At 51.8% G+C, this 25,975-nt stretch overlaps 1 protein-coding gene across 1 annotated transcript; it reads right to left on the bottom strand.

Annotated features, from left to right (window-relative positions):
* Window positions 1-1,417: 1,417 nt before the first annotated feature.
* ALTATR162_LOCUS10822 (uncharacterized protein) lies at window positions 1,418-25,759 on the bottom strand (the record flags this gene model as incomplete). The annotated part of the gene is made up of 3 exons (XM_043318462.1): window positions 1,418-1,449; window positions 1,499-1,507; window positions 23,788-25,759. The coding sequence occupies 3 exons, from the start codon at window positions 25,757-25,759 to the stop codon at window positions 1,418-1,420; spliced, it is 2,013 nt and encodes a 670-aa protein (XP_043174397.1).
* Between the last annotated feature and the right edge of the window lie 216 nt (window positions 25,760-25,975).

Here is a 25,975-nt window from a genome sequence, read left to right as displayed (position 1 = left end):
CATTGTCCTTGAGGTATGCCCTTTTTTCTGCAGGTTTGTAATGTAGGGTGTGTTGATTGGTACTGCAACTCGCTTGCGCAGATTTTGGAGTAGGCGACAGGGAGTGACGTAGTGCGTAGGTGAGTGTGACGCGAGCGACAGAAATCTTGAGACCGCCACTTTTATATGTTTACGATGTCTGAATGCAGTCAGTAGGAGATTCACGTCTGCTCGGGCTGCGACTTTCACACCTGCTGTGTCGGTAAGCGGAGGGTCCGCCTGGCCTCGGCTCTGCAGCTGGTTATGAGCTTGTGATACGGCGATGCCGAAAGCGGACTTCAGCTGACAAGTGGGCTGTTGGCGGTGAGGGTGGGTTCAAATATCGAGCAAAAAGCGGCTCCGATGGTAAACTTTGATCGGAAGGAGACGAAATGTTGAATCTAGGAACGATTTCGGAGACATGCGTCAGAGACATGGGTTAGCTGCAGAACGCCTATCATCGAGCCGGCTGATCATGCACTCAGCATTGACCAATAGAATAGCGGTCGCCAGCACTACAGCTCATAAAACATGGTAGACTTCAAGTCCCTGCGCAAACAGCTGGCAGTTGCTTTCTGTGGGGCAAGCGTCGCGATTTTACGGTCAGGTACGTGGCGATGCTTCGCAAGCAGTCGAGGATGCCAATGTCACGCATTGTGGTTTGCGCTCCGCGAGTGAAGACGCGCGACGCGTTACATGCATGGACTGAAAACTCAAGCTTCACGTAGCACAAAAACAGAACATGGCAGTGGCGGTATTGGTAGTATTGGGTATTACAAGTCGTGTGTCCTTTCATAACATCGCATTAAGCATCCTCCTTAACTCCCCTCGTCTCCCACGAAACCGCCGTGAACAAGTGGATAGCAGTGAAAGCAATGCAATGTGACTCCAACGTCGAAGCACTGTAACGCTATGCTGTAATCCCTGATATGTGGTATCTCCTTGCTAGTATCCGTGACGCAAATCCATCCTCATTACCGTCCAACTGGGACCGGCCCGCAATCCATCTCTAGTATTGCTAGCTTACAAGGCGAAGCCGAAAAGTGCGAAAAGACCACCAGCGAGGGCGGGGGTACCGTAGACAGCAATGCGAGCGGCAGCACCAGTGGGGGTAGAAGAAGCAGCGCTGGCGGAAGCATCGCCGGTGCTGTCGGGGGAAGAGCCGCTGCTGGTAGCCGAGGGGCTGCTGTCACTGCCGGAAGAAGAGGCAGCGTTACCGGAGTCGGTGGCGTCCTGGGTGGTCAGGTTGCCGCACTCGTTGTCACGGGCCTGGTTGCACTGGAACTGGGCAGCAGCATCGGAGCCGGTGGCGGCAATGCACTGGTCGTACCAGTAGCGGCACATGAGACCGGGAACTGTCTGTTGGTAGGCTTCCATCTGGTCGCTCACGTCGGTACCGTTACGGCAGTTGCAAGAGAAGTCGAGGGTTTGCTGCAAACATATTAGTGAGTGTGATTCGGTGCAAGATGGATGTGCTTACGGCGTCGCACTGGTTGCCGTTGCTGGCAAGGGATCCCTGGCCACCGCAGAGCTCGACGCAGGTGTTCTGGTTGGCATTGCACCACGTCTGCTTGTCATCCTGAGGCACGGTGCCGGCATCGACGGTGCAGCATGGGATGGGGGTGTCGTAGGAGCCGGTGGCGTTTTGCGCAGAGGCGAAGCCGGCAAGGGCCGAAGCGGCGACGATGATGGAAGAGTAGAGCATTGTTGTGGATGGGGCAGAGGATATCAATGCCTGCGAGGACGAGAGTTAGCGGGAGATCGGCAGTCGTGGTGGAGAAGGCGAGTGATGGGGCTTGGGGTCGCCAACTGTAGGGGCAATGGGCGCAATATATCCTCAAGTGCTTCCGTCGCAGAGCATGTGGGACTTACAGCGTGATTTAATGCTTGTCTGTTGGAACGGATAGAAGAGGCGGGTGTTGCTGGGGAGGGCAGGAATATATGCTCCAGCGCACGGGCTAGAGAAACAACGCTAGCCGGCCGTGCTTGCCTCTAGCAGCTAGGGCAATTGGATTGGAGATACGCTCAGACGCGACCGAAAGTGTACCTGGGCGACTTATTCGATTCCGCTCGCTTGGAAATTGCTCAATTTGTATCTCCAGCGTGACAAGGCCGACGTCCCGAGGGCTGACGTCGGGCTGGATATCGTGAACGGCCATCGTCACTTTGACCGCGTTGTGGTTTCAGACGACGCCAGACGCAAAACTTGCCACGCTTCGGATATACACCTGCGGCAGCAACACTCCGTCCAGCGGATTCGCGCTCCAGTTTCCAACCATCTAAGCGCATCTGCAATGCCATGCCATGCCATGCCATGCAGCACCCGGTTGGCTGCGTCATGGAGCTGCCCCGGCCCAATTGTGTTGACGTGCTTGGCTCGAGGCAAAGGAAGATGGTCCCAGGCCACCGTCAACCGTGCATCACATTCTCTGCGCAAACCCCATCTACTGACACGTACGGGGCTTCTCAGTCACGGTCAAGCATCGTCGTGCGGGCCGAGCTCCACTGTTGGCCATAAGCCGGCCAAAAAACAATTGCAGCCTTGCATGATTCACCACACCCTCGACGTCGCACAGTTTCAGATCTCATCTCATGTCGCAACAAGACCCGGCGGTAATTGAGAGAAACGTAGGAGCAGGATTGCAGCCACAGCAAACACTGCTGTCACTGGAGGAACGCCGCATCCATGACTTCCGGCTTTGTCTGCCTAGCTTATTGCCTTGCTAGGTGGCCCGCATTTACATCCTCGGGCCGCACAGACGAACGACGCATCCACCGGCCCAATGCATGCGGGCTGCAGTGGGCACCACCAATCACTTTCCTTGACAAATCTACATTAAAAGACGCACGCCGTTCCTTGTGAAGCTATTCGCATTGCCACACACCGCCACGCTGTTAGCTGCAAGCTTTCTCCACTATCCGTCCCAAAACAACACCTTGTTGTGCCGCATCGGATATAAGCCCGTTGTGCGGAGAGGAAGAGCGGAGAAGCGCTGATGCCCTGTTGTCACCTGAGCAAGCAAGATGTGATGTCGACTTCCACATACAAAGCTCGATACGTTGCTTGGGCGTCGTCGCAAGTGTACGCTTGCCATACCATCCTGCAAATCAACTATGGCGATACGTTGATAGGCACTACTGGATGGCGTCGACGCGTCGACATTGCCCGCATTCTCTACCCCAGAAATGCAATAGTGACTGTGGCGTAGCCAGTACATGGTAACAATCTGTCGTAAGCCGATTACGCGGGTGTACGACGCTCTCTAACCCGTTGACCGAGTTTGCACCACGCTGAGACATACTCGAGCCTCTTTAGCCGCTTCGTGACGCCATGTACAATCGCAAAATACTCGTGATATCGAACACAGGTAACCAGACGCGACCGAATGGTGGCTCGCGTCAGAAGCCTGCGTTGGGTGGGCATGACCTTGTCGAACGCATGGTTCGTGCGCGCAGCGATTGACTTATCCCTCCAGAGCTTGCGAGGCGTCCAAAGCTTACTACTATCATGAGATGTCCGTATGCAGCTTTATCTTTCTCGACAAACTACCATTCGACATGCGCTGTCCATGCAATAGTTTGCCTAAGGGGCAGCTGCAGGGTCGCTACTGCCTTTGCAGCCACGATGATGTCACGACTAATGGGGCTTGCATTGCCGCTGTAATTGTAGATTTCCATGCCATTGAAGCTGACGGATCAACAACCCAGTCTCACAGACGATTGGACCAGCAAATTCAGTTTACATTGGCCTCTCTGGTATGCGTCCCAAGATGCAGAACAACTACTTCGTTTGCACGCTCGGCCAAGCTGCCGCTCTGAATACCAATCCGAAGCCATACAGAAACATTAGCGACTTCCTCAGCCAGCAGTTCCAGCATCATTCGCTACTCCCAGCCGTTGGGTTTCCCATCCCGCGGCCAGACCAGCAAAATTGGGATTATCGGGTTCTTACATTTGCAGACGTTGACCGAGGCACCAGTGTTTTCGCCTCACGTCTTGCGAAGTCCCTTGGCACCTCTGGCAAGGCAGGGACGGTCGCTTTGCTGTGCCACAGCTCTCCAGAATTCCTCTTCGTCTGGTTAGGTTTAATCAGACTAGGGTATTCTGTCCTTCTGATAGCACCACAATGTCAACCAGCTGCCATACTGCATCTCTGCACATCATGCAAGGTTGCCGATTTCTTCTATGATGCTGCTCATACAGAAAGAGCGCAACAAACGGAGAAGCTGGCAAAAGAGCAAGGAACGTCCGGGCTAAAAGTACGGCTGTTACCCCTGAGCGATACAGAAGACGTCTTCGAGGTGATCCAGACTCCACCAGAGAGTAGCATTGAGCCTCTTCACGTAGATGAAAGATCAATCGCTTATCTACATCACACATCTGGAACCTCTTCAGGTCTACCGAAGCCTATACCACAGTCCCATCGCGCGGCTATCGGCGTGCTTCCGCATCTCCCCAAAATCCCCGTAATAGCATCGTTTACCACAACCCCACTCTATCATGGTGGCATTGCAGACCTGTTCCGATGCTGGACAAGCGATGCTATGATTTGGCTCTTCCCAGGCAAAGATGTACCAATAACAGCACGCAACATTTGCAGCTGTCTGGATGTGGCCAAGTCATATGCGGCGACAGAAGGGCTACCCAAGGTCAAATACTTCTCGTCGGTACCGTATGTACTCCAGATGATGGAGACCGACAAGAAAGGCCTTCAGCTGCTCCAAGGCATGGAGATGGTCGGCGTTGGAGGTGCTGCTTTGCCAGCAGAAGTTGGCGATCGATTAGTGAAGAACGGAGTCAATCTCATCTCAAGATTTGGGAGTGCGGAGTGTGGCTTCATTCTATCGTCCTCTCGCAACTTTGTCGCCGACAAGGACTGGCAGTATTTGCGAAACTCCAACCCACCAAAACTTGTAGAGTTTGAGAAGCGCGAAGGAGATTTAGCGGAGTTGGTTATCAAGCCAGGATGGCCGCATATGGTACCTTTTACGACATCATAAGATGGGTCCTGTAACTGACTCGGGAACAGGCAAAACAAAACCGACCCGATGGATCGTTCGCGACTGCCGACTTGTTTGAGGCACATCCAACGATCAAAGACGCATGGTTGTACCACTCACGAGCAGACTCTCAACTCACACTAATAACAGGAAAGAAGTTTGACCCAGCGCCATTAGAGGATGCCATCGCCACGTCTCCTCACCTCGATGATGTGTTGATATTTGGCAACAACCGACCCTTCCCAGGTGCTCTCCTCCTGCGATCAAAACAATCTAGCAAAATGTCGGACCAGGAGCTCCTCAATGTCGTCAAGGCACAAGTTGAAAAGTTGAATAGTGAAAGCCAAGATCACGCTAGGATTCCCACTGACATGTTGATCCCACTGCCTCATCAAGACCAACCAATAGAAAAGAGCAGCAAAGGGACCATCATCCGAAGAGCAGCGGAATCTCGATTTGAAGACGTCATCAACAGCGCATATGGCTCTCCAGATTCCGACTCATCACCTGAAGTAGGTGACAAAGATTTGTCTGGGCATCTGATTGGTCTCATCCAAAGCATGACCGGACAGACGGCAGAACTAAACGAAGATATGGACCTGTTCTCATATGGTGTTGATTCGATTGCATGCATGCAACTGAGAACGCGTTTGAGACGCTTAATTCCCAATTTCGAAGGGCAGCTTCCGATGAGCGTCGTGGAAGACTGTGGTACTATACGACGACTGGCAGACTATGTCTTGCGGAAGAGGCATGGACAGAGCGATTCTGGTGGTGAAGATGAAGAAAAATTGATGCTGGACTTGGTCAACCAATACGGCTCGTTCAAGACGTCATCACGGCATACCACTAATAACGAGTCGTTGGGAAGCAAGGATGGCGGCGCAGTGGTAGTACTCACAGGAGCCACTGGTGCGCTGGGGGCGCACATTCTCAATCTTCTGCAAAAGACGTCCAACGTCGAGGCTATTTACTGCCTCGTCCGAGGGGCCGATGAGCATGCAGCAAGGGAACGAGTTAGCAAAGCATTGGAGCAGCGTGGACTGGTCAGCCTGTTATCATCGAAATCCTCCGATGCTAAGGTCAAAGTTATACCGTCTCGGCTAGACGAAGAGCGTCTGGGACTTAGTGACGAAGTGTACGAGTACCTTGCGGAGAAGGCGACGTCGATTATCCACGTTGCGTGGACTGTCAATTTCCGTCTCAAGTTGCGCAGTTTTGAGAAAGACAACATAGCTGGTGTGAGAAACCTGCTTGATCTTGCTCTTAAGTCGCCGCGACCACAACCTCCGCGCTTTACGTACTGCTCTTCCACTGCAGCCATCATGAATGGCTCGCTCGACGCTTCGGGTGAGCTACCGGAGCAAGTGTCATCTGAGCCCTCTTCAGCATCTCCTTTGGGTTATTCGCGTTCGAAGTGGGTTGCAGAGCATATCTGCCTCGAAGCGCATAACCGGACGAGTCTTCGCGGAGGTATTGCAGTCGTCCGTGTCGGACAACTTGCTGGCGATTCGACGTCAGGGATATGGAACACGAAGGAGGCCTGGCCTATGATGTTGAGTACTGCGAAGCTCATCAAATGTTTACCCGACCTTGGAAGTGAACCTTTGGACTGGCTGCCGGTCGACGTTGCTGCAAAGGCGTTCCTTGAGGCCACTGGTCCAATCGGGGGCAAGGATGACATGCCAGTGTTCCATGTGCTGAACCCACATCAAGAACCCACCTGGAACCAGATGTTGCAGTGGCTGCAGAAGAAGGAAGGGTTTGAAATTGTTACACCCAAAGAATGGGTAGAGCGATTAGAACAGGCTGACGGTTCGGATCATTCTGCGCTGAAGCTGCTGGGGCTATGGAAAGAGTCGTACGGCGGTGGATTTGAGGACAACACTTCGAGACCGCGGTTCTCAACGACGGAAACGAGCAAGTGTGTACCAGCGCTGAGGGATATCAGGCCGCTGGATAAGGAATATGTCGAGAGGCTTTGGTACTGGATCCAGCAGAATGTGTGATCGAACGCTCAACGGACGAAAACATGAGCAGTGGTGCTTGAAGGATTCACAATACCTGTTTTCGCCGCGAAGCAAGCCTAAATCACATCAGGCATCCAACATATGTTAAACTAGAAAATTACATGGCGAATTCAACACGCCAATCGGTCCGTTTCTTCCCGCTTTCTGCTTCTCTTGTTCCGTCCGACACGATCTGCAGCATGACATGCATAGTGTGACTGTGACCTATCTGTCAAGCGATCAAGCGCATATCCTCGTGCAGGGTGCATGCAGATGTTGTACATGGTAACATGCGGCTGAAGGAAATGGACAACAAGGCTGGTGGACCATCATGGTGGTATAGTGTGACACCCCTACTCAAGGTAGTCAGTTTCAGGAAGAAGATTCCAACGATCTCGGACAGTAAATACCATAGATCGTTCAGTGCTGATAGAATCTCTCCGAAGCAAACCCACTCGCCAAGCCCACACTGGCTAGATTTGGTCCAGCAAAAGGAACGCCGTAACGTGAACTACACAAGGTGACGATACTCTGCATCATGTTGTCATGCTACCGGTCTACCAAAGCAGCCACTATGACACATAGCTACACCCGCAGTGGTGATGCGTCATCTCCTCCCGTCGCGTTCTCGCAGCCACTGGAGAGCGGAGCGCAATTCCTCTCCGAACCTCCGATCTTCGACGCCAAGTTTTTGCAAGTGCGAGTCGAAACGAGCTTGGCGGCTTGCCCGGTCGAAGAGGCTAGAACGATATTGTGTAGATGGGTGATCCACAACGGAGAAATTTGACCAGCAAGGGTGCATTTCAGGCAGCAACATTCAATCTTGCATGTGTGGTAATGAAGGTCTACGGACGAAATTCAAGAGTGCTCATAGGCGCGCAGACAAACTGTTTTCTAGCTTGCGTCAAATGGGCTTGAGATGGCTGCATAAGCGCATAAAGACGAAGGATAATACGCTGCACCGTGACGGTAGCACACATGAGAAAACTGCTCAAAGTGAGAACATTATGATGATAAACCGTCTCAGAAAAATGACGGTGCGCGCGGAAACCGTCCCTTGTCCAAAATGCTTGATGCAAACGGACACTAGCTAAGCCGCAAGATCGTCTGCATCGGCGCGAAGCTTCTTGTCCGCAAACACGTTTCTAGACTTGGCTCCAGGTCCTCGGTTACCGAACCCCCCCTGCGATGTGATGACAGGTGCAAGTCGCAAAGTCATCGGGTCACCAGTTTGGAGAACTGGGCATTTCGAAGCGTGATGGTGGGGGTTCAGGCAGCCAGTGAGAAGACAGATGACTGTAGGAAGGTAGTTTACACGGACGAAGCTTGATGCCATGCTGCGATGAAGGCAGAGACAGGATGATTTCGGCATAGTCAGATACTAGATACGACGTTTGCGAAGAGAATGGAACCCCAAGACCCCGGTAATACTGTAAGCTTGTTGCGCGCATGGGTGAGCGAGCGTGAAAATCGGGAGCTAATTCTAGTGGCGCCTTCGCCGTGACGGGGACGAAAGATTGCTATGTCTCCGTCAAGCAAGGGAAATGTCGGTTACACTCGATTCCTTCAGCCCTAACTCCGCTTTCGTTACTTACCTCCTTTTCTGCCCGCGCCGCAAAGAGCCAGGGAATATATAGAAGCTGTGATTTCCGCCCTTAGGAGGTGCTTGCCTACTTAATTATCCAAGGGTCTCTTCCGCTTCTTGCTCTTTCTTCACATTCGCCCTAGTTATTCCTTCCTTGGCGCTTCGACGACCTGTATCGCGAACTATCTTACATTATCGCGAATATATTACACGGCCTCTCTGCGCTTTCCCAATGAGCGACACAAACAACGAACTCCGCCCCTCCAGCATGGCGGACTCGGAGAAAACCGCTGCGCCTAGTGTCCAGCTCAACGTTACCGACGAGAAGAAGGGCGCCGTTGAGACTGTTGCTCCTGCTGCTGGTGTAGCTGTAGATGCTTCTCGGCCCGTCACTGGCGAAAAGTCGTCGCGACCCAACTCGGTAACAGAACCAACATTAGATGATGAGGACACCTTTGAGTACCCGACGAAATGGAAGCTCGCTGCGATCACTTTGGCGCTTTGTCTGAGTGTATTCTGCATGGCACTGGTAAGCTGCACTTTTCTGTAACCCCCAGTTCCACAGCCTTGGTACGCCGTTGATCGACAACGGTTACACCTGTCAAACCAGACTGTGAAGATTACCCGCGAATATATGCTGACACGTCTCTAGGATAACACGATTATCGCAACAGCTATTCCTCGCATTACAGATCAGTTCAAGGCGCTCAATGATGTTGGATGGTATGGGTCATCATACCTACTGACTACATGCGCGACGCAACTCATCTACGGAAAGTTCTATACGTACTACTCGATCAAATGGGTATACCTCATCGCACTCTTCATCTTCGAACTCGGCTCCCTCATCTGCGGTGTTGCGCCAAACTCGACAGCCCTCATTATTGGTCGCGCAGTCGCTGGTGTAGGAGCAGCTGGTATCTTTTCTGGTGCCATTCTGATCATCTCCGTTACCGTACCGCTGCGCAGTCGTCCTACTTACATGGGTCTTATTGGAGGCATGTATGGTATTGCGTCTGTTGCTGGTCCACTGTAAGTTGTGGAGAAGACCTCGGGATCTAAGATCAACACTAATGATTACTTAGTATGGGTGGAGCCTTCACAGACCATCTGACTTGGCGTTGGTGCTGTAAGTGTTGTTAAATTAAGCTTTGTAGGTCTTTCCGCTGACTTCCGATATTCAGTCTACATCAACCTTCCATTCGGTGCCCTTACCGCTGCCTTCATCATCCCCTTCCTCAATGTCAAGCGTCGTGGCAAGAAGATCGAGGCTACATGGAAACAGCAGATTCAGAAGTTTGATCTTCCAGGTACCGCGTGTTTCTTGCCGGCTATCATCTGCTTGTTACTTGCCCTTCAGTGGGGTGGTAGCAAGTATGCGTGGAACAGCGGACGCATCATCGCACTCCTAGTCATCTTCGTTGTCCTTGTTGCCGGATTCATCACTATTCAATGGTGGAAGCAGGAGGATGCTACCGTTCCTCCTCGCGTTTTCCTTAACCGCAACGTCTGGGGCAGTGCGTGGTTCGGTGCCATGTTGGGCGCGGCATTCTTCCTCATCGTTTACTACCTTCCCATCTGGTTCCAGGCAATCAAGGGCGCTTCAGCAACCAAGTCTGGTATCATGAACCTGCCTGCCATTCTAGGACTCGTCATCATCTCGATGCTTGCAGGTGGTCTCGTCACAGCTCTGGGCTACTACACTCCGTTCATGCTCACCTCCTCTGTTCTGATGGCAATCGGTGCCGGTCTCTTGTCCACACTGGAAGTCGACAGTGGCTCCCCCAAGTGGATCGGATACCAGTTCATCTTCGGTGCTGGTGTCGGTTTCGGTATGCAGCAGACTCTTGTCGCTGTTCAGACGGTCTTGCCGGCCGATGACATCCCCATTGGTACTGCGATCATGATGTTCACCCAGACACTCGGCGGTGCTCTGTTCATCTCGGTCGGCCAAAACGTCTTCACCAACCAGCTTATCAAGAACCTTGCCAGCATCGTACCTGATCTCGATGCAAGCATTGTTCTCCGTACCGGCGCAACCGAACTCAAAAACGCTATCGATCCCGAGTACCTGTCTGGTGTGCTAGCGGCATACAATCAGACTCTTACTCAGACATTCTACGTGTCGGTCGCTTGCGGCACCATGTCGATAATCGGTGCGGTATTCGTCGAGTGGAAGTCGATGAAGGGCAAGCAGATCACCATGGCTGCTGCGTAGAGTGGTCCAAGACTGTGACACCTCAGAAGTTTATTTGACTGGACGATTTCTTGGATGCCTTGATCCAAGGTTTGTATGATACCCTTTTCGGCGGCTTGTTAGCACTAGCATGCTCAGGCGAGCGCGGCGTTCTTGTGTTTTGCATGGCAATACCGATATACCGTCACATATACATTGTTATAGATGGGGGATGAATTGATAGACACAGCATGTTGCTTTTTGGCCTAATGTGCTGGCATATGTGCTGGCGGAGACATGACGACTCTTCTCTCTTAGAAAATGTAGATCTAATACAGAGTGTACCACATGATATCCTGACGATGCACATGTCATGAGCATACCTGCATATCTTCTTCATAGCCGTTCCATGTCGAGCCGGTCCCACCCGTCGTGACGTCAGCCCGTTCCTTGTCGTTTGTCCAGACTCGGATGTCACATGCAAGTCTCATTCCCAGTCAGGAGACGAGTGGAGACGGGGGCTAACATGAGCGAATAGACGTGCCGGTTGCCATGGCCTCGATATTGGATTGGTTGGATTGGGTGTGGCTGGTCAATGTGGTCAGCGTTTAGGCTAATGCTTAGCAAGGCTTGTTTCTGCAGGGTCAAGCCTCCCACTGGCGATCAACACTCATGCTGCGCTGCGCCCGCCGTTGATTGCGCGTTCGGCGCTTCTTTTTCCAGCCTTGCATATTCAGCTTACATGCTGTCACGCCCTGCGCCCGCTGACTTTGGTGTTTTTGCGACAATATACATTTGACATCGATTACCTGCTGCCTCTGCTGCGCGCCGCGAGATCCATTGCGCCGAGACGCGGTTACAGCCAGCATAGCCTGCACAGTCTGCACATTTCCCAGAGTCACTGTCGCGCATTGCGCATCGCAACCATGGCAGAGGAGAAGGACTCGAGGCCTGAAGACGCGCAGAACGGACATGCGCCGGACCTGCCGGAGAAGGAGGGGGGCATAGATGGCGCCGACAGCGCGCCCCCAAAGCCGCAGAAGACGGATACGCTCGGTAGTAAGAAGAAGGGTCCCGAGGGGGGTTTTGACGACACACCCATACCGCGCGCACCTCCCGGCTATACCGTCAAGTTCACTCTACATCGCGCGAACAATCTCCCACTCGCCGACATCAACACCCTCAGCGCCGATCCCTTCATCATCGCCCAGCTATTCACCGGCTTACCCACGAGACATAAAGAAGACCCGCCCTTGACGCTACGAACGCCTACGATACGACAGAACACCGATCCCGTATGGAACTGCGAATGGGTAGTTGCCAATGTGCCCTCTTCCGGCTTCAACCTCAAATGCCGCATATACGATGAAGACCCTGCAGACCACGACGATCGTCTCGGCAACGTACACGTCACGGTTCCTGCTATAAACGAGAACTGGGCTGGTATACAAGACCAGATGTATCCAATCAAGAAGCGCATGGTGAGCAAGCGGGCCTATGCGCTGCGTGCCATGGCTGTTTGCTTTGGCAAGGCGCACCACATGAATGGTACGCTGAACGTCAGCGTAGAAGTGCTAGGCAGGACAGAAGACGAGAACGGCGGACGCGCATATACAATTGGCCCACAATTCTGGATACGGCACTACTCGCCGCTTCTAGGACGCCTGTTGGGCCAGAAAGAGCCCAACAACGATGGCGCAGTTTCGCGCAGGAACGGCAAGCAGAAGCCTGAGAAGTACAACTTCCAGTCGAATCAAATGCAAATGCGTGGTCCAGTTCCCGAAGCCATGTACCACCGCTACGTCGAGTTCAAGCCTTTTGTTAAGAGCATGTTCACGGCTAAGGGTGTACGAGGCTTCGTCCTGTCCAAAGCACTACATCATCAGCACGCACGCGTATACAACTTTGACCATGCCACTGAGTTCAAAGTCCTGCCTGCACCTTGCAAAGAATTTACGCAAAATTCCTCGAACTAGTCCACTACGACCAAGGCGGGAGGATCTTCACCTACGTCTTAACCCTCGACGCGCTCTTCAGGTTTACAGAAACCGGCAAAGAGTTTGGCATCGACATGCTGAGTAAACACACTATGCACAGCGACGTAGCAGCATACGTCGCCTTCTCCGGCGAATTCTTCATCAGAAGACTAAAGCACAAAGACCGCAAGCCGCCGGATGAAGGCGGAAACAACAAATCCCACCCCCCTGGCGACATCGACGGCGGTCCTCCCAGAGAAGGTCCTCCTAAAACCCGGCCTACTACGAACTCGTCATCGACAACGACTCAGGCACCTATCGCCCCAACGCCAAACTCCTCCCCCAGCTCAAGGAATTCATGTCCCGAAACCTCCCTGGTCTACACATCCGTACTCTCGACTGTCAAGGCGACGCCGAGAAGATGGAAGCCATGAAGAGCGAACAGCGCGAACGCAAGAAGAAGGAGGGCCAGGCTGTTGTCTACACGCAAATCAGTAGGAGCAGCAGTATGAGCAGTAGTGATGAGGAGGAATTGGATCGTCTGGAGAATGAAGGTGAAATGTCGCCGAGACATCTTAGGCATCAGGTCCAACGGGAAGCAGAGGCTAGGGTTGATGCAATGAAAATCCATGCCAAGGAGTATCGCCCACGTAATAATCATGAGGGGTGGAGGGGTGATGGTCATCCGGCTAAGGCGGATGATGAGGAAGTTGATAGATTGAGACAGGAGCATGGGGATAAACCTGTGTCATCGTCGCAGGGGGGCACAGGCACAGAGTCTGGAGCGAAGAGCTAACCTGCTACTGCTTACTTGACTGACGTCTTTTTTTCTTTTTCTTTCATGTCGAAGTGTTCCTGTTGTCATCACGCCTTGTACATGGTTTTCTCCTTCTCCTTCTTCTTCTTCTTTTCTAGCATTTCACTTTTAGCTTTCGAGCTTTGTTGTTGTTGGAGAATTGCATGTATTTGCTTGCAGCTAAGAAAGAGAGAGAGGGAGGAAGCATTAGATACACGGACACTCTCTCCACCCCGAGATACCCGCCGTCCTATTTTCGTACCTGAGAGAAGCTTAATTTCTGATTATTATTATCAAATTATGTCATCATTTGCATCAACGTTCTTTTTCCAAACTATCAACATATGCCATGGCAAGGAATCCTCCACTACACTTTTACTTTTATCCTCTTGCTACTACTCACTCCAACTCGTCAATCCAATCCAATCGGTCGCTCATACGTCCCTCACACCCACTCCGGTACCTCGATTTCCGGCTTACTAACCCCAAACCTGACCGCCTTGGCATAGTACTCCAACAGCGCTTCTCCATCCTGCCTCCCCTTCTCAAACTCTTTCCTTAACCTTTCCCTCTCCCTTCCAGACAACCAGACTTCCTCTCCACCTACGCCCATGCGTTTTCTCATTCCACGGCTGTAATCAAGCGCGTGCCGTACTTCTCGGCGATCCGTGGTTTTGGCTTTCAGCGCTATGTAGGCGGTCAGATTGAGGAGGACGGTCAGGTCGAGGGCTGTGGTGAGGGTTGTTGGGCTTGTAGATGCGGAGGCAGTTGTTGATGCGGATGAGGAGGGGTATTGGGGGAGGTCGTGACCAGTTTCATTTCTTAGTGCGAGGAAGATGGCGGTTGTTAGGGCGGCGTCGATGTAGGTTAGTGGAAACTTGCCTGTATTCGTGTGTAACTCGAGGCTGCTTTCCAGGGCACTGGATAATGGGGTCCAGACGTGAAGTGTTGTGGCTTTCGAGTTGGTGGTACCACTGCTGGAGCGTTTGGCGGTAGGAGGGGAGAGGGTTTTGAGTAGCCAGAGATGAGCATTCGCCCATTGTTGCGCGGGGTTCCAAGCGTTTTCTTCCGGTGCGCTGGTCATATTCGTTTCGAGTAGACCGGGGTATGCGAGGAAGTAGTCTCGGATCGCGCGATGTGAATAGCTTACCCTTAAGCTCTCGGAACTGGCGTGTTGGTCGGGTGGTGTGGTGTCGAAAATGGTTAGCAGCCCTTTACAGCGCTGTTGAGTCAGAACCTGCATGTCTTCTACCCTCTTGCCTATTTCGACTGCTGTCAGGGGTCGTACATCTGCGGCTAGTGTGGCTGGTGTTTCGGCTGTGAAGGCGAAGGAGAAAGGAAGGATGGCAGGACATGTGTTTTGGTGTGAGAGGAGCGCGTGCAGTTTTCCGAGCACCGCAACGTCTTCTTGGGCGAGTTTGCTGAGTATGTGGGCAAGAAGATCGTCGAGGAGGTATGGAAGAGCATCCGCACGATCTTTCAAGATGAGAAAATCTACGTCGGGTTCTAGGCTTTCGAGGAGGAATGTGGCCGCGATCTTTGCCCAAAGAAACACTCCTGAACTCTTTTCCGCTAAATTCCTGACAATAGTCGTCTCTTCTTCTCCGTCCATCTTCCCCCTTAGCGACTGCAACTTTGGCTCTATGTTGAACGTCGTGGTCAGGTAAGTGTGTATATCTTCTCTCGTATTTTCATCCAGGAACATCCTAGGCCTGTTTTCAAAAGCTGACTGGAAGGCTGGTGAGCTTCGAGCCGAGAGCAGGAACTTGACGTTATCTCTCCGGGCGGAACTAAACACCAGGTCCATCAATTCCTTCGGATAATCGTCCGTCTCATCCAACCCGTCGACCATGAAGAGGAACTTCTTGTTCGCGTCACTGACCAAGCCTTCAAATGCTGCCTTCAGCTCCAGAAAAGTGAATTCATGAAGACCGCCAGCGTAGGATTGGAATGCGTTCCAGCGATCCGAGAACAGATTTTGCACAATAATTCCATCTTCTTCCAAGGGTCCAAAGATCAAGTCTTGTAGGGTTTCGTAAATAATGGCTCGCAATAGACCGACGGAACTCTTCTGTGGTTCTGTCCCATTGTTCCAGAGAAAGAATCCAGATGTGATGCCTGGTTGTTGTCCTGACCATGCCTCAAGATGTGGGAATAAGCGTGGGTTGCGGAAGAGGTGTTTCATGAGGGTCGTCTTCCCCGAGCCCGGTTTACCTGGAGTCAGTGTGAGATGAAGTTCGGGGATCAAAGGACGCGATCGCAAGAGATGGAGACGCACCAGTGAGCCAATATATTTCTTCGCCTCTCGTATTGGTAAACCACTCCAGCAATCCGCCAACCTGTCTCGAGGCATCTCCAAATACCCATTCGAACCCTCCGTCGACTGGTGCAGCGATACTGTTCATCCTCTCATCCATCTCCTTGAACCACAGCCTCTCGAAGGTCGTAGCGCGGAAAAATGCTTCCTTTTCCGCCTGAATCAACCTATCGACTTGTTTGGAAAACTCCTCTACGTCCTTCTTCTTGTTACTCTTCCAATCATTGCTGTGAATCATGTCAAGCGTTTGATTCTGCCACTTTTCCCAGTGCTTTGTGTGTACCCCTTCGTCGCCGCTGAACAAAGCAAGGCCGGTTTCAATTGATTGATCGAGATACTGGCGCATAGCCAGCAGCAAACTCGTCTCAATGTCGCGACGAAGGGCTCGGTACCTCTTCTTCGCACCTGTAATGTGGGCCTTTTTCCACACCCCATTCAACAGTGCTTCGCGCGCAGTGGGCCATCGCGGGTCACCAAACTTGCCTTTCTCTTGTGCAGCGATAAATGCGTCGATGAACGTAGCTGTCAATTCCTTAACCACCTCGGCATGCTTCAGCAATTGTAACGCAGCCTCGCTAAGTTTCTTGGCCGCTTTTGCGCTCTTCGCAGTTTTTTCGTCGTAGAGCTCTTTGAGCTCCGAGTTGTCAATAAGGTCGATCAAGCGGTAGAGATTGTGTATGATATTCTGTAGGAAAGCTGCATTCTCCACGAGCGGTGTTGTCGAAGGTGAGCAAGGCTGGAAGATGGGGTGGTCCTTGCGTAGTGCGTTGATGCTGAAGTCGATGGTTTGGACGAGTGCGCTCGCAAGGCCGACCGCTGGTATAGGGCGCAACATTCCGTATGATTTCTTTTGCGCGGAACATCAAAAGCCTGGTCGCGATGTTCGAGCCTCGTGCGCCAGTTGATATGCGAAGCGCATGTCCGCTGCGCCCCCTAAGGCGGGATATGCACAGACCGCGTTCGTGAGGCGTAATTCAGGGTGCGCGCGTTTCGAAACTCAACGCACGGGCGGGTTGATCTTTCCAACACCACAACCTGCCACTATGATCTCAAGCGTCTCCGCACAGAAGGCCTGACTGCGCCAGCATGAGTTACCACATTGTCTTCATCGAATTGGCGCATGGTCTGGAACACTTCACATAGCTGCCAACTAAGCCTCGTTGCTGAACGAACGGCTTCAGCCTGATGGTGTGTACTACCACAGGGTATGTAGGCATCCCACGCTCGCAGCGTTAAGTTGAGAATACCTTGAGCTGCTTATTGGTACTTGGCATGAGAGGCTTGGAGGCTGAGCGGGGCGGTTACAGCCTGGCTGAGATCGGCTGGTTCAGCGTGTGTTGACCTTTGCCTTGCGCCTACTTCTTCGGTCCTGCCCCGCACATCATAGCTCTCTATAACAAACTACAATCTGCCGCTTTGTTTCGGACTTCGTTCCTTCTATCCGTAAGTGAACACAAGATGGACCCTGGCACTGCCGTGGGCGTTGTTTCGCTAGGCATCCAAGTGTGCGAGGGTATTCTCAAATATTACCGCGAATGGAAAGGATACGAGGACGACATTCGAGAGACCTACACTGGAATCGAAGATCTCGGCAAGACCTTTGCATTACTACATGACGAATTACAGGCAGTTCCACGAAAGCTTTGGCGACTCGTGCACAAGAATGTCTCGAGACGTGTCAAGACGGGCTTGAGCAGTTGGAGAAGAAGTTGAAAAAGCTGCACAAAGAAGCGCCAGCTGGGCTACGGCAGAAAGCTCAAGCGGGTGGTCTCCGGTTGACATACCCTCTTCGGAAAAGTACACTGGAAAAGCTCAAGGAAATCGCGCATGGGTTGATACGGCAATTGAACCTTGCAATCCAGATCATTCATCTGGACAACAGTCATTCCATTCAACGCAAAGCGGATCAAATTCAGATTACCGTTGATACTACCGAGGCACTGGTCAAACGAATGGAAGCTACTACACTGGACACGCAGACCCAAGTATCAGCTACTGCAGTAGCGTGCAAGTCTTGCTCTCTACAGAGCAGTCCAAAGAGCTCGCTAAGATCCTTACATGGCTTTCTGCTCCAAATCCATCAACTAATCACACTCAAGCACGGGAAACGTACGAAGCTGGAACTGGAGAATGGCTATTCAAAAGTCAGAAGTATCAAGATTGGGTATCTGGTGTATATCCACTCCTCTGGCTACATGGCAAAGCCGGATGTTGCAAAACAATATTGTGCTCCACAGTTATCGAACAGATATCAAGCCTTGCCTCTGGTCAACACGATGTTGCATTTGCATATTTCTACTTCTCCTTCTCGGATACACGGAAGCAGAGTTATACGAATATGCTGCTCTTTATGGTGACCCAATTGAGTCAGGAACGCAGTGTCCATCCACTTCTCCGCGCCGCTTACTGCCGGGCTCCGTCTCAAAGCCCTTCCTTCGAAGTCCTCGAGCCCATACTTGTGGCTCTGCTTGAGGAATCCAAGACCTCCTATCTCCTGGTCGACGCCATAGACGAATGCTCGGAAGAGAATCGAAAGCAGATCCTAGAAGGCTTCAAACGCATCACTCAAGCAGTTCCGAAAACCAGGCTTCTCATGACTAGCCGTAAGGAAGCAGATATCGAAGATCTAGTGACGTCTTGGTGTCAAAATCAATTTCCAATCAACGAAGCAGGCGTCAATGAGGATATTGATATTTATGTGAAGAACGCGTTGGCTATGGACACGAAGCTGGTAAAACTGACAAGCGCCACGAAGAAGGAGATTGAAAACATATTTCACGAGAAGTCTGATGGAATGTGGGTTCCCTTGCTTATTACATTGATTCGTTCGACGATATTCAGGCACTGACTTGGGTCTCAGGTTTCGATGGGCCGCCCTACAACTCCATGAGATTCGTACTTTGAAGATACTGCGACCAAAGTATATCTCACAAGCATTACACGCGATGCCAAGGACATTGGACGAGACCTATGCGCGTATATTGGCCGCGATCGATGACCCGTATTTTGACGAAGCTCGGGCAGCTTTAGAATGGATTACATTTAGCACGAGGCCACTCTCTGTTGCTGAGTTGGCAGATGCATGCAGCATACGAATCGATGACACTCAGGAGCCAATCTTCGAGGAAGGTGGATACGACGCCCTTGTCGGGCTCTTTGGTGTCCTATCCTCACTCATTGTCGTCGGAAACCTAACAAAAAGAACATACACGGTCGGCCCATCGATCGTCCCATCGATCGTCCCTTGGATGACCTTCTACCAAGGAAGTACGATAGAGCGTGTTATGATCAATTTGTTCGCCTCGCCCACTTTTCAGTCAAAGAATATCTAGTCTCAAATCGCCTAAAGCATTCTCACGGCCAATTATCAAGGTACGCGCTCAGGGAAATAGAAGTACACCAATCCCTTAGTCAGAAATGCTGCGCGTATATCACACATTTCACAAAACAGCACGATGTGAAGAGCTGGATGGATGAAGGAAACCCCCAAACGCAAGATAAATGAGAATTACAGCACCAGGATAGACAACGCAATCAACCTCGCTCGAGTCTACACTCTGCTACCATACGCCTGCGATCAATGGGCAAAACACCAAGCATGGGCAGAGTCGGGTGAAGAGCCACCTGCAAATTCGTGCCTTCATCTAGGAGTGCTTGAAAACGGTCGAGTGCGAGATTCATGGTTAAGGCTTCATACAGAACGCTCACAGAATGAAAGATCGTATGATTCGACTGCTTTGTACTGGTCAGCTCTCTTGAATCTACTCCAAACTGTATCTTTACTTTGCAAATCGACGTCAGGTCAAGACGTCTTTAAAGTAGGTGGACATCATCATACTGCCCTCCAAGCTGCAGCATACTACGGAAATAAAGAGGTTGTAAAGATCCTCATCGCTAATGGCGCTGATGTAAACTGTAATGGGGGTAATTTTGGTGCAGCTTTACAAGCTGCTGCTTTCAAAGGACACGAAACGATAGTAGATATACTGCTCACCAATGGTGCTGATGTAAACTGCACTGGGGGTAGATTCGGTACAGCTTTACAAGCTGCTGCCTACGAAGGACATGAAACGATAGTGAATATGCTGATCGCAAATAGCGCCGATGTAGGATATGAGGGAGGTCACTGGGGTACAGTACTCATCGCGGCCGCGAGCCAAGGCCGCATCAGTATTGTATCGAAGCTGCTCCAGGGGGGCATGAACAACCATATGCTTAACTTCAAAGGCGAAAGAGGTACTGCTCTAGATCGAGCTGCATTACGGGGCTACGAGCAGATTATGGAAGAACTTCTTCAAGCTGGCGCGGATCATGGAGACGCGATGAAGATAGCGATAGAGAAAGGCCACGAAGGAGTTGTTAGAATTCTCATCAAGCACGGAGCAGTGCAAGAGCCAGTGGAAGAAGCATAGGAAGTTCTTGTCATGTGCTTTGGATAAGGGCATATACCCAGATGTGACTCTATATTGTAAAGTAACTCCATGCAATGCTCGTTCTATATACCTGCAACAAGAAAGATCCACCCTGAGCAGACACACTACCTCACAACTGCACTTGCAGTTTCGGATTCGTCCTAATCCGCTCACCATAATATCTAAAGAAAATCGGCACAGGGATAAAAGCCACAGATATGAAACCAAGCAACGAGTTGCCCCAACCCAAACCCAAAGCATCATACATGTTCAATCCAGCCAGTGGTAAAAAGGCACCGAAGATGGAGCGGAGAACGGTGTTCGCGGCAATAGCAGACGCGGCGTGAATGGTGAATGCATCAACGAGATAGGTTTGGATAGTCATCATAGCCGTCAGGTTCCCCAGACCGATGAAAGCCGTGAAGATGATGGGGACGATCCAATGTACTTTATAATACGTCGTCCATCCGTACACAAAGACACCAACGGGTAGACCGATGGCGCCGGGCATAGTGAGGATGAGAGGGAGGCGATGTTCAGGCTTGACGTTGCCCTTGGCTTGTTGCTTGACGATTATCTTGTCAGATAGGATACCAAGGGCTACCATACCGACGAACATGCCTACGCCGACACCGATGTAGGATAGTCCAACCGCGCCGGAAGAGAAGTGGTATTGACCTTCAAAGACAAATGTTACGGTCGTGAAGAAGAGGTATAAGATACCGTAGTTTACAGCGACGTAGAGGGACATGAGGCCCACGATGGGCGATAGGAAGAGCATCTTCATCGGGCGAACAATAGCACGGATGAAGATCTCCTTTGGCGGCAGATCCTGAGCGAGTTTTGAACGTAGGTTTTCGTTTCCAGTTTCTTTCCGTAGGGCCTTCGTTTTGCGGGAGAGAATAGTAGGGTGAAAGGTTTCGCGACCAACGAAAAGAGCATGACGCCGAAGAGTCCACCAAAGATGGCTAGGATCCAGAATACCCAGCGCCAGGATTGATGTTCGACGAGGAAACCTCCGCATACGGGACCGATGACGGGACCGAGGAGTGGACCCACAGCCCAGATGGCCATGGCACCTGCTCTTTGGTGTGGGGGGAACATGTCTGCGATTGTGCCGCCACCGATAGTCAGGGGTGCGGCTCCGGCACAGCCAGCGAGGAAACGGAAGGCTACTAGCATGCCCATTGAGTTCGATACTGCGCAGCAGATGTTGAAGACTACGAAGAGCGCATTGCAGATGTTGTACAAATGCATGCGTCCGTATAATTCGGACATGGGTGCGATTATCAGAGGTCCGATGGCGAATCCCAAGATATAAACTGACACGACAAACGAGGCCATTATGTTGGAGGTTTCGTTGAAGGCGCGGAGCACTTGGGGTACGCCGGGTGCGAAGAAGGAGGATGCGAGTGGGGTGATGAGAGTACAGGCACCGAGTGCTGAGATGATACCCCATTTCTTTTTAGCAGGCCAATTCTGGGGGTTCGCAGGGTCGTTTGGTCCATCCCAGTCGACTATGTTAGGGTTTCGTTCTTGTTCTGGTGGTGCGTCGCCGGATAGTGTTCGCTCGTCTGTGTGTGTTGACTGGGCATGGCTATCGATGCCCTTCTCTGGGTCTCTGGAGAATGATTCATCCGGCACTTTTCTGTCTGCATCGTGGCCTTGTTCGTATGCATCCTTGGTAGGTCCGTCTGGCAAATCTTGCGCATCCCGCGCGGGGTTTGGTAATGAGGCTGGCGTCGCCATTATGGAAGTCGAAAGTGAAGTGAACTGGAAGGACTTTGGTCAGCATGTATGCGCACCAAAAACATATCCTCGCCACTACCATATCGCACATGCTAATAGGGCAAGCTTGTGCTGGATGATCGTACAATGGCGGCCACAAAGAGAAGCAAGTCTTACCGAGCGGACGTATCGAAACTGAGACAGTTAAACGGGAACAACCGCAAGACCCGAATACAAATCGAACAGTTTGTAGATCGGCCGTTCGAACCAGAAGCACGGAACGTTCTTAGCAAATATGGGAAGTAACTTTTAAGGGAAGGAAAGAAGTGACGCTTGTTGTAGATGCGAACAGCAACGAAGACAGGCTTACGTCGTCGCAATCACGGAGAACAGAATCTACGACCCTCCGCACATAAAAGGGCTGCACGCCTAAACTTTACAAACGAGGGCTGCAAAGACGGCAGGCGGTGTTAGAACCGTATGCAGCGTATTGACCCTATCTCCACGCCTTACTAGGCGTTATGTCCGCGGATCGGCTAAACTGTTCGAGCCATTAGCAACGGATCTACGGCATTGTAGGATTTTGCGCCAATAAGATGGCGTAGACGGTGAACGGTAGCCAGAGCATGGGGAGGCTTCGTGAAAGCTTGTTGGCTGGCACGGTGAGCTTGACAGCGCCCGCGAATTGGTGTCATGCCCCGAGTTCCTTGGCTGGAGGAGCGCGCGGAGGGTCGGAGGGTCGTCTTCTTAAGTTCGACAATGCGTGAAGCGATATTGCTTTTTGGTGGAGACTGTCTTGTTCTTTGTCGAGATAGATTCCATTGACCTGGCTCCAGGCACCTGGCATTGCGTCAGTCGTGTGGTGTGGTGCGTCCACGTTCGTCCGACGTTTGCGTCGCGGGCCTAGTATGCAATGTCGTCCCAGAGCTAGTTCAAAGCGACATTGCTGTGGATTCTTAGACCCTGAATCAGTATGAGCAGCTGAGACCTCCGGATGTGGTACCCAGCGATGTAAGTCAATATATGCTCCGGTGATTTCGGTGAGCAGTATGCCGCGTCAGGAAGGCGATGCGACAGATGTCTGACCTCTTTAACACTGTTGAACGCCCGGCAGCCTTCCCGTTAGCCGTTTAGAGCATGTATTGCATGGCTTCTGATAACGAACAGATGTGAGGGCAAGACGCGACGTCCAGCGACAGCTCCACTAAACCCCCCGCAAAGAGGGCCGTCCCACTGATCTCCAGCGTCTGTGTAATCCGCCGAGTAGAAAGTTTTGGACAACGAACTCGGACCGATTGTCATGCACGAAGTAGGAACAAAACGTCTATCATTTCATCATAGGCAACCGCTACAGTAACACACAAGTTTGTTGAACATTCCGTTTCATTCATTCATTCATCCACCCAATCCAACCACATCAATCGTGTATGTTTATGCGCCAAACGCCGTGCTTTGCCATGTATATTACAGAAAGAAGAGATTCGTGTGTTTCATCCAATCCATCAGGGTATCTTTATGCAATGTTGCCGGCGAGACCAAGGAAGAGGGCTTGGGCTGCGAGTTGCAGCGTCCAAATGCCCACTTTCTTTATGCGTCGTTTACGTGTGGTTCGATCTTCGAGGACGTCGCGGGCAAATGCATCGTACATCTAAACATGTATTAGTACTCACTTTCGTAAAGGCGGTCAGAAAGCGGATATAAGACTTACCTCCTTTGACACCTCCTCCATTAACCCGCTATCATAGAGGGTCCAGCTGCCATCGAACTCACTAACCCTCTTTACAACCCTGCAATTCACTGGAATGAAGGTGCGGCTCGAGTTCATGTAAGCCACGATAGGTCGTACGAGCGCGTTGTTCACATAAGAAATATCTCGGGTGAAGATTGGGACCGCAGCGCGCACGTCATTGAGATGCACACGCATGTCCATGATCATGTAACGCTTGTCTTCCTCTGTCTCCTCCTGAGAATGTGACTTGTCTTCGTGGTGCTCATCGAAGCCGTGTACAGCGTGATCGGAGAAATGATGTTTGCGTTGCTGGATAACGGTCGCTTCAACGCGGTCGTACATGTCGGACATGACCTTTGCAATGCTATCGTCGTCGTCGCTAGGGAACATGACATCTGCTACGATGTCTACATTGCCTTCGTGGATCCATGAGAAGGGGCCCTCGAAGCCTCTGTTGAGATGGTCGATGTTAAGGCCGTCGATGCGAATGCGGCTGTGCTTCTTCCAGGCTTTGCCGTCTTCACTATCCCGGCCGCTGCTCAACTGCGTGCCAGTGTAGTTGTGTGTCTGTCGAGGATGTATCGTAAAGAGTGAGTTGTCAAAAGATCCGGACATCATGTTGGCAGAGAGGAAGTCGTAGAACAGCCATTGCTTTCGCAGCTGGGGGAGGTCGCAGGAGAAGATGCTGACAGAGAATGGGCGGAAGTCGTTGGGCTGGTAGATAGTTACCAGGAGATCTTCCATCTTGAAGGATTCCAATTCGAAGTCACCCGGGTTGTGCTCGTGCTTGTATGACCTGGGATCCACACCTTCGATTGTCTTCACGGATGTCCGGTCTACCACGCCACGAATGCCCTTGATTTCGACATCCTTCAGCAAGCCCTTTCCGTTGAACCATTTGGAGAAGGATAGTGTGACGTTGACGGTATCGATAGAGATATCGAACTGGGTGTAGTTGGTATCTTCCTCCGGTTCCACCTTCTCTTCGACTCCGTCTTGAGCGTCCTTCTCCTGGTGGGTTATGGTAGCAGCGGCAGCAGCCATCTCCGTTTGCGAACCTTTGCTGACCTTGCCCTTGCCTTGACCTGGGCGTCGCGAGACGAAGACGTTGCGGAAAGAAATAACACCATCTCCCCACTTGGGTACTACAGCAGTCTCGAAGACAACTTTAATGCCAGAAGACTTTGTCAAGTAGTTTCCGATGAACTTGGCAATCGTCTCCTGTGAGAAGGCCGTGTTGACCAAGAAGATGGTCAACATGAAAAAGGTTGTAGTTCCCAACACGATCCATGCAAAGTGCGCCGCGATGATCCATGAGAACAATGCGTATATCTCATCGGCATTGAACGGACGGGTGCTTCGGATGGTAAGCCACTTGAAGTGGATCTTTATCCGCGACCAGAAGCCTGATGCTGCCTCGAGTAGTTCGGCTTTGCTCGGGCGGTATATGTGGGGGAGGTGGTGCGGCAGACGGTCGAGGAGGGGCTTTGCAGCACTCGCTGCTTCGGGCTTTGGGTTTGGAGGCGTCTTTGAGGCTTTGGGAGGCGAGTCCGGCTGGGGAGATAGCTGGGCTTGCGGTGTTTGACCCGTGGGTTCGCGCTTGTTCTTGGATGAGCCATTCGTCACCGAGCTTTTGTTGCGTCGGTCGCTGCCTCTGCTCTTCCTCAACGCCCTGGATGCCTTGGACGATGCATTTCTGCTCCATGCCGAGAGGACAGTGCTAGTCACACTTTGCTGAAAACGACCAGTGCGGGGTGACGACGCTCGGAGCAGGCAAGTGGGAGTCTGTCCAGGATACGGTGAGCGCGTAATCGAGGGCAAACTCGTAGTTGTCGACAGGCCAAAGACACGGGAGTCTGACCCAATCGTCCGTTTCTGAATGCCTGCCCTCCATGCCGACTGCGACTGTGCCCATATTCCCAGTACTTCCCGCGGAAGCACACCGCCGTGTGTCAGCGGCTGGCCAGCGACGGCGCGCCACAGGAAGCCGAGCGTTCCTACATTCTTGTTCATGATAACCGCGGCGGGTACATGGTCGACGTTCGCAAGCGAGGGGATGTGCGAACGTGTCTGCGGGGGAGAAGGTCTGAGGTTTGCGGTGTAGGAAACGCAGGCGGCTGGTTGGAATACAGGCAAGATTCACGTCATTACCCATGCACATGCAAAAAGAAGGTCGAGTGACAGGCGCTAGTACGCTTCGGGTCTACCACCGTCTTTCGCCTCTCCAAA

Source organism: Alternaria atra, assembly GCF_907166805.1.
Source record: "Alternaria atra isolate CS162 genome assembly, contig: 34, whole genome shotgun sequence".
Taxonomy (NCBI): domain Eukaryota; kingdom Fungi; phylum Ascomycota; class Dothideomycetes; order Pleosporales; family Pleosporaceae; genus Alternaria; species Alternaria atra.
Note: the sequence above shows the minus strand (reverse complement) of the source record. Positions and strands in the feature narration are given on the sequence as shown.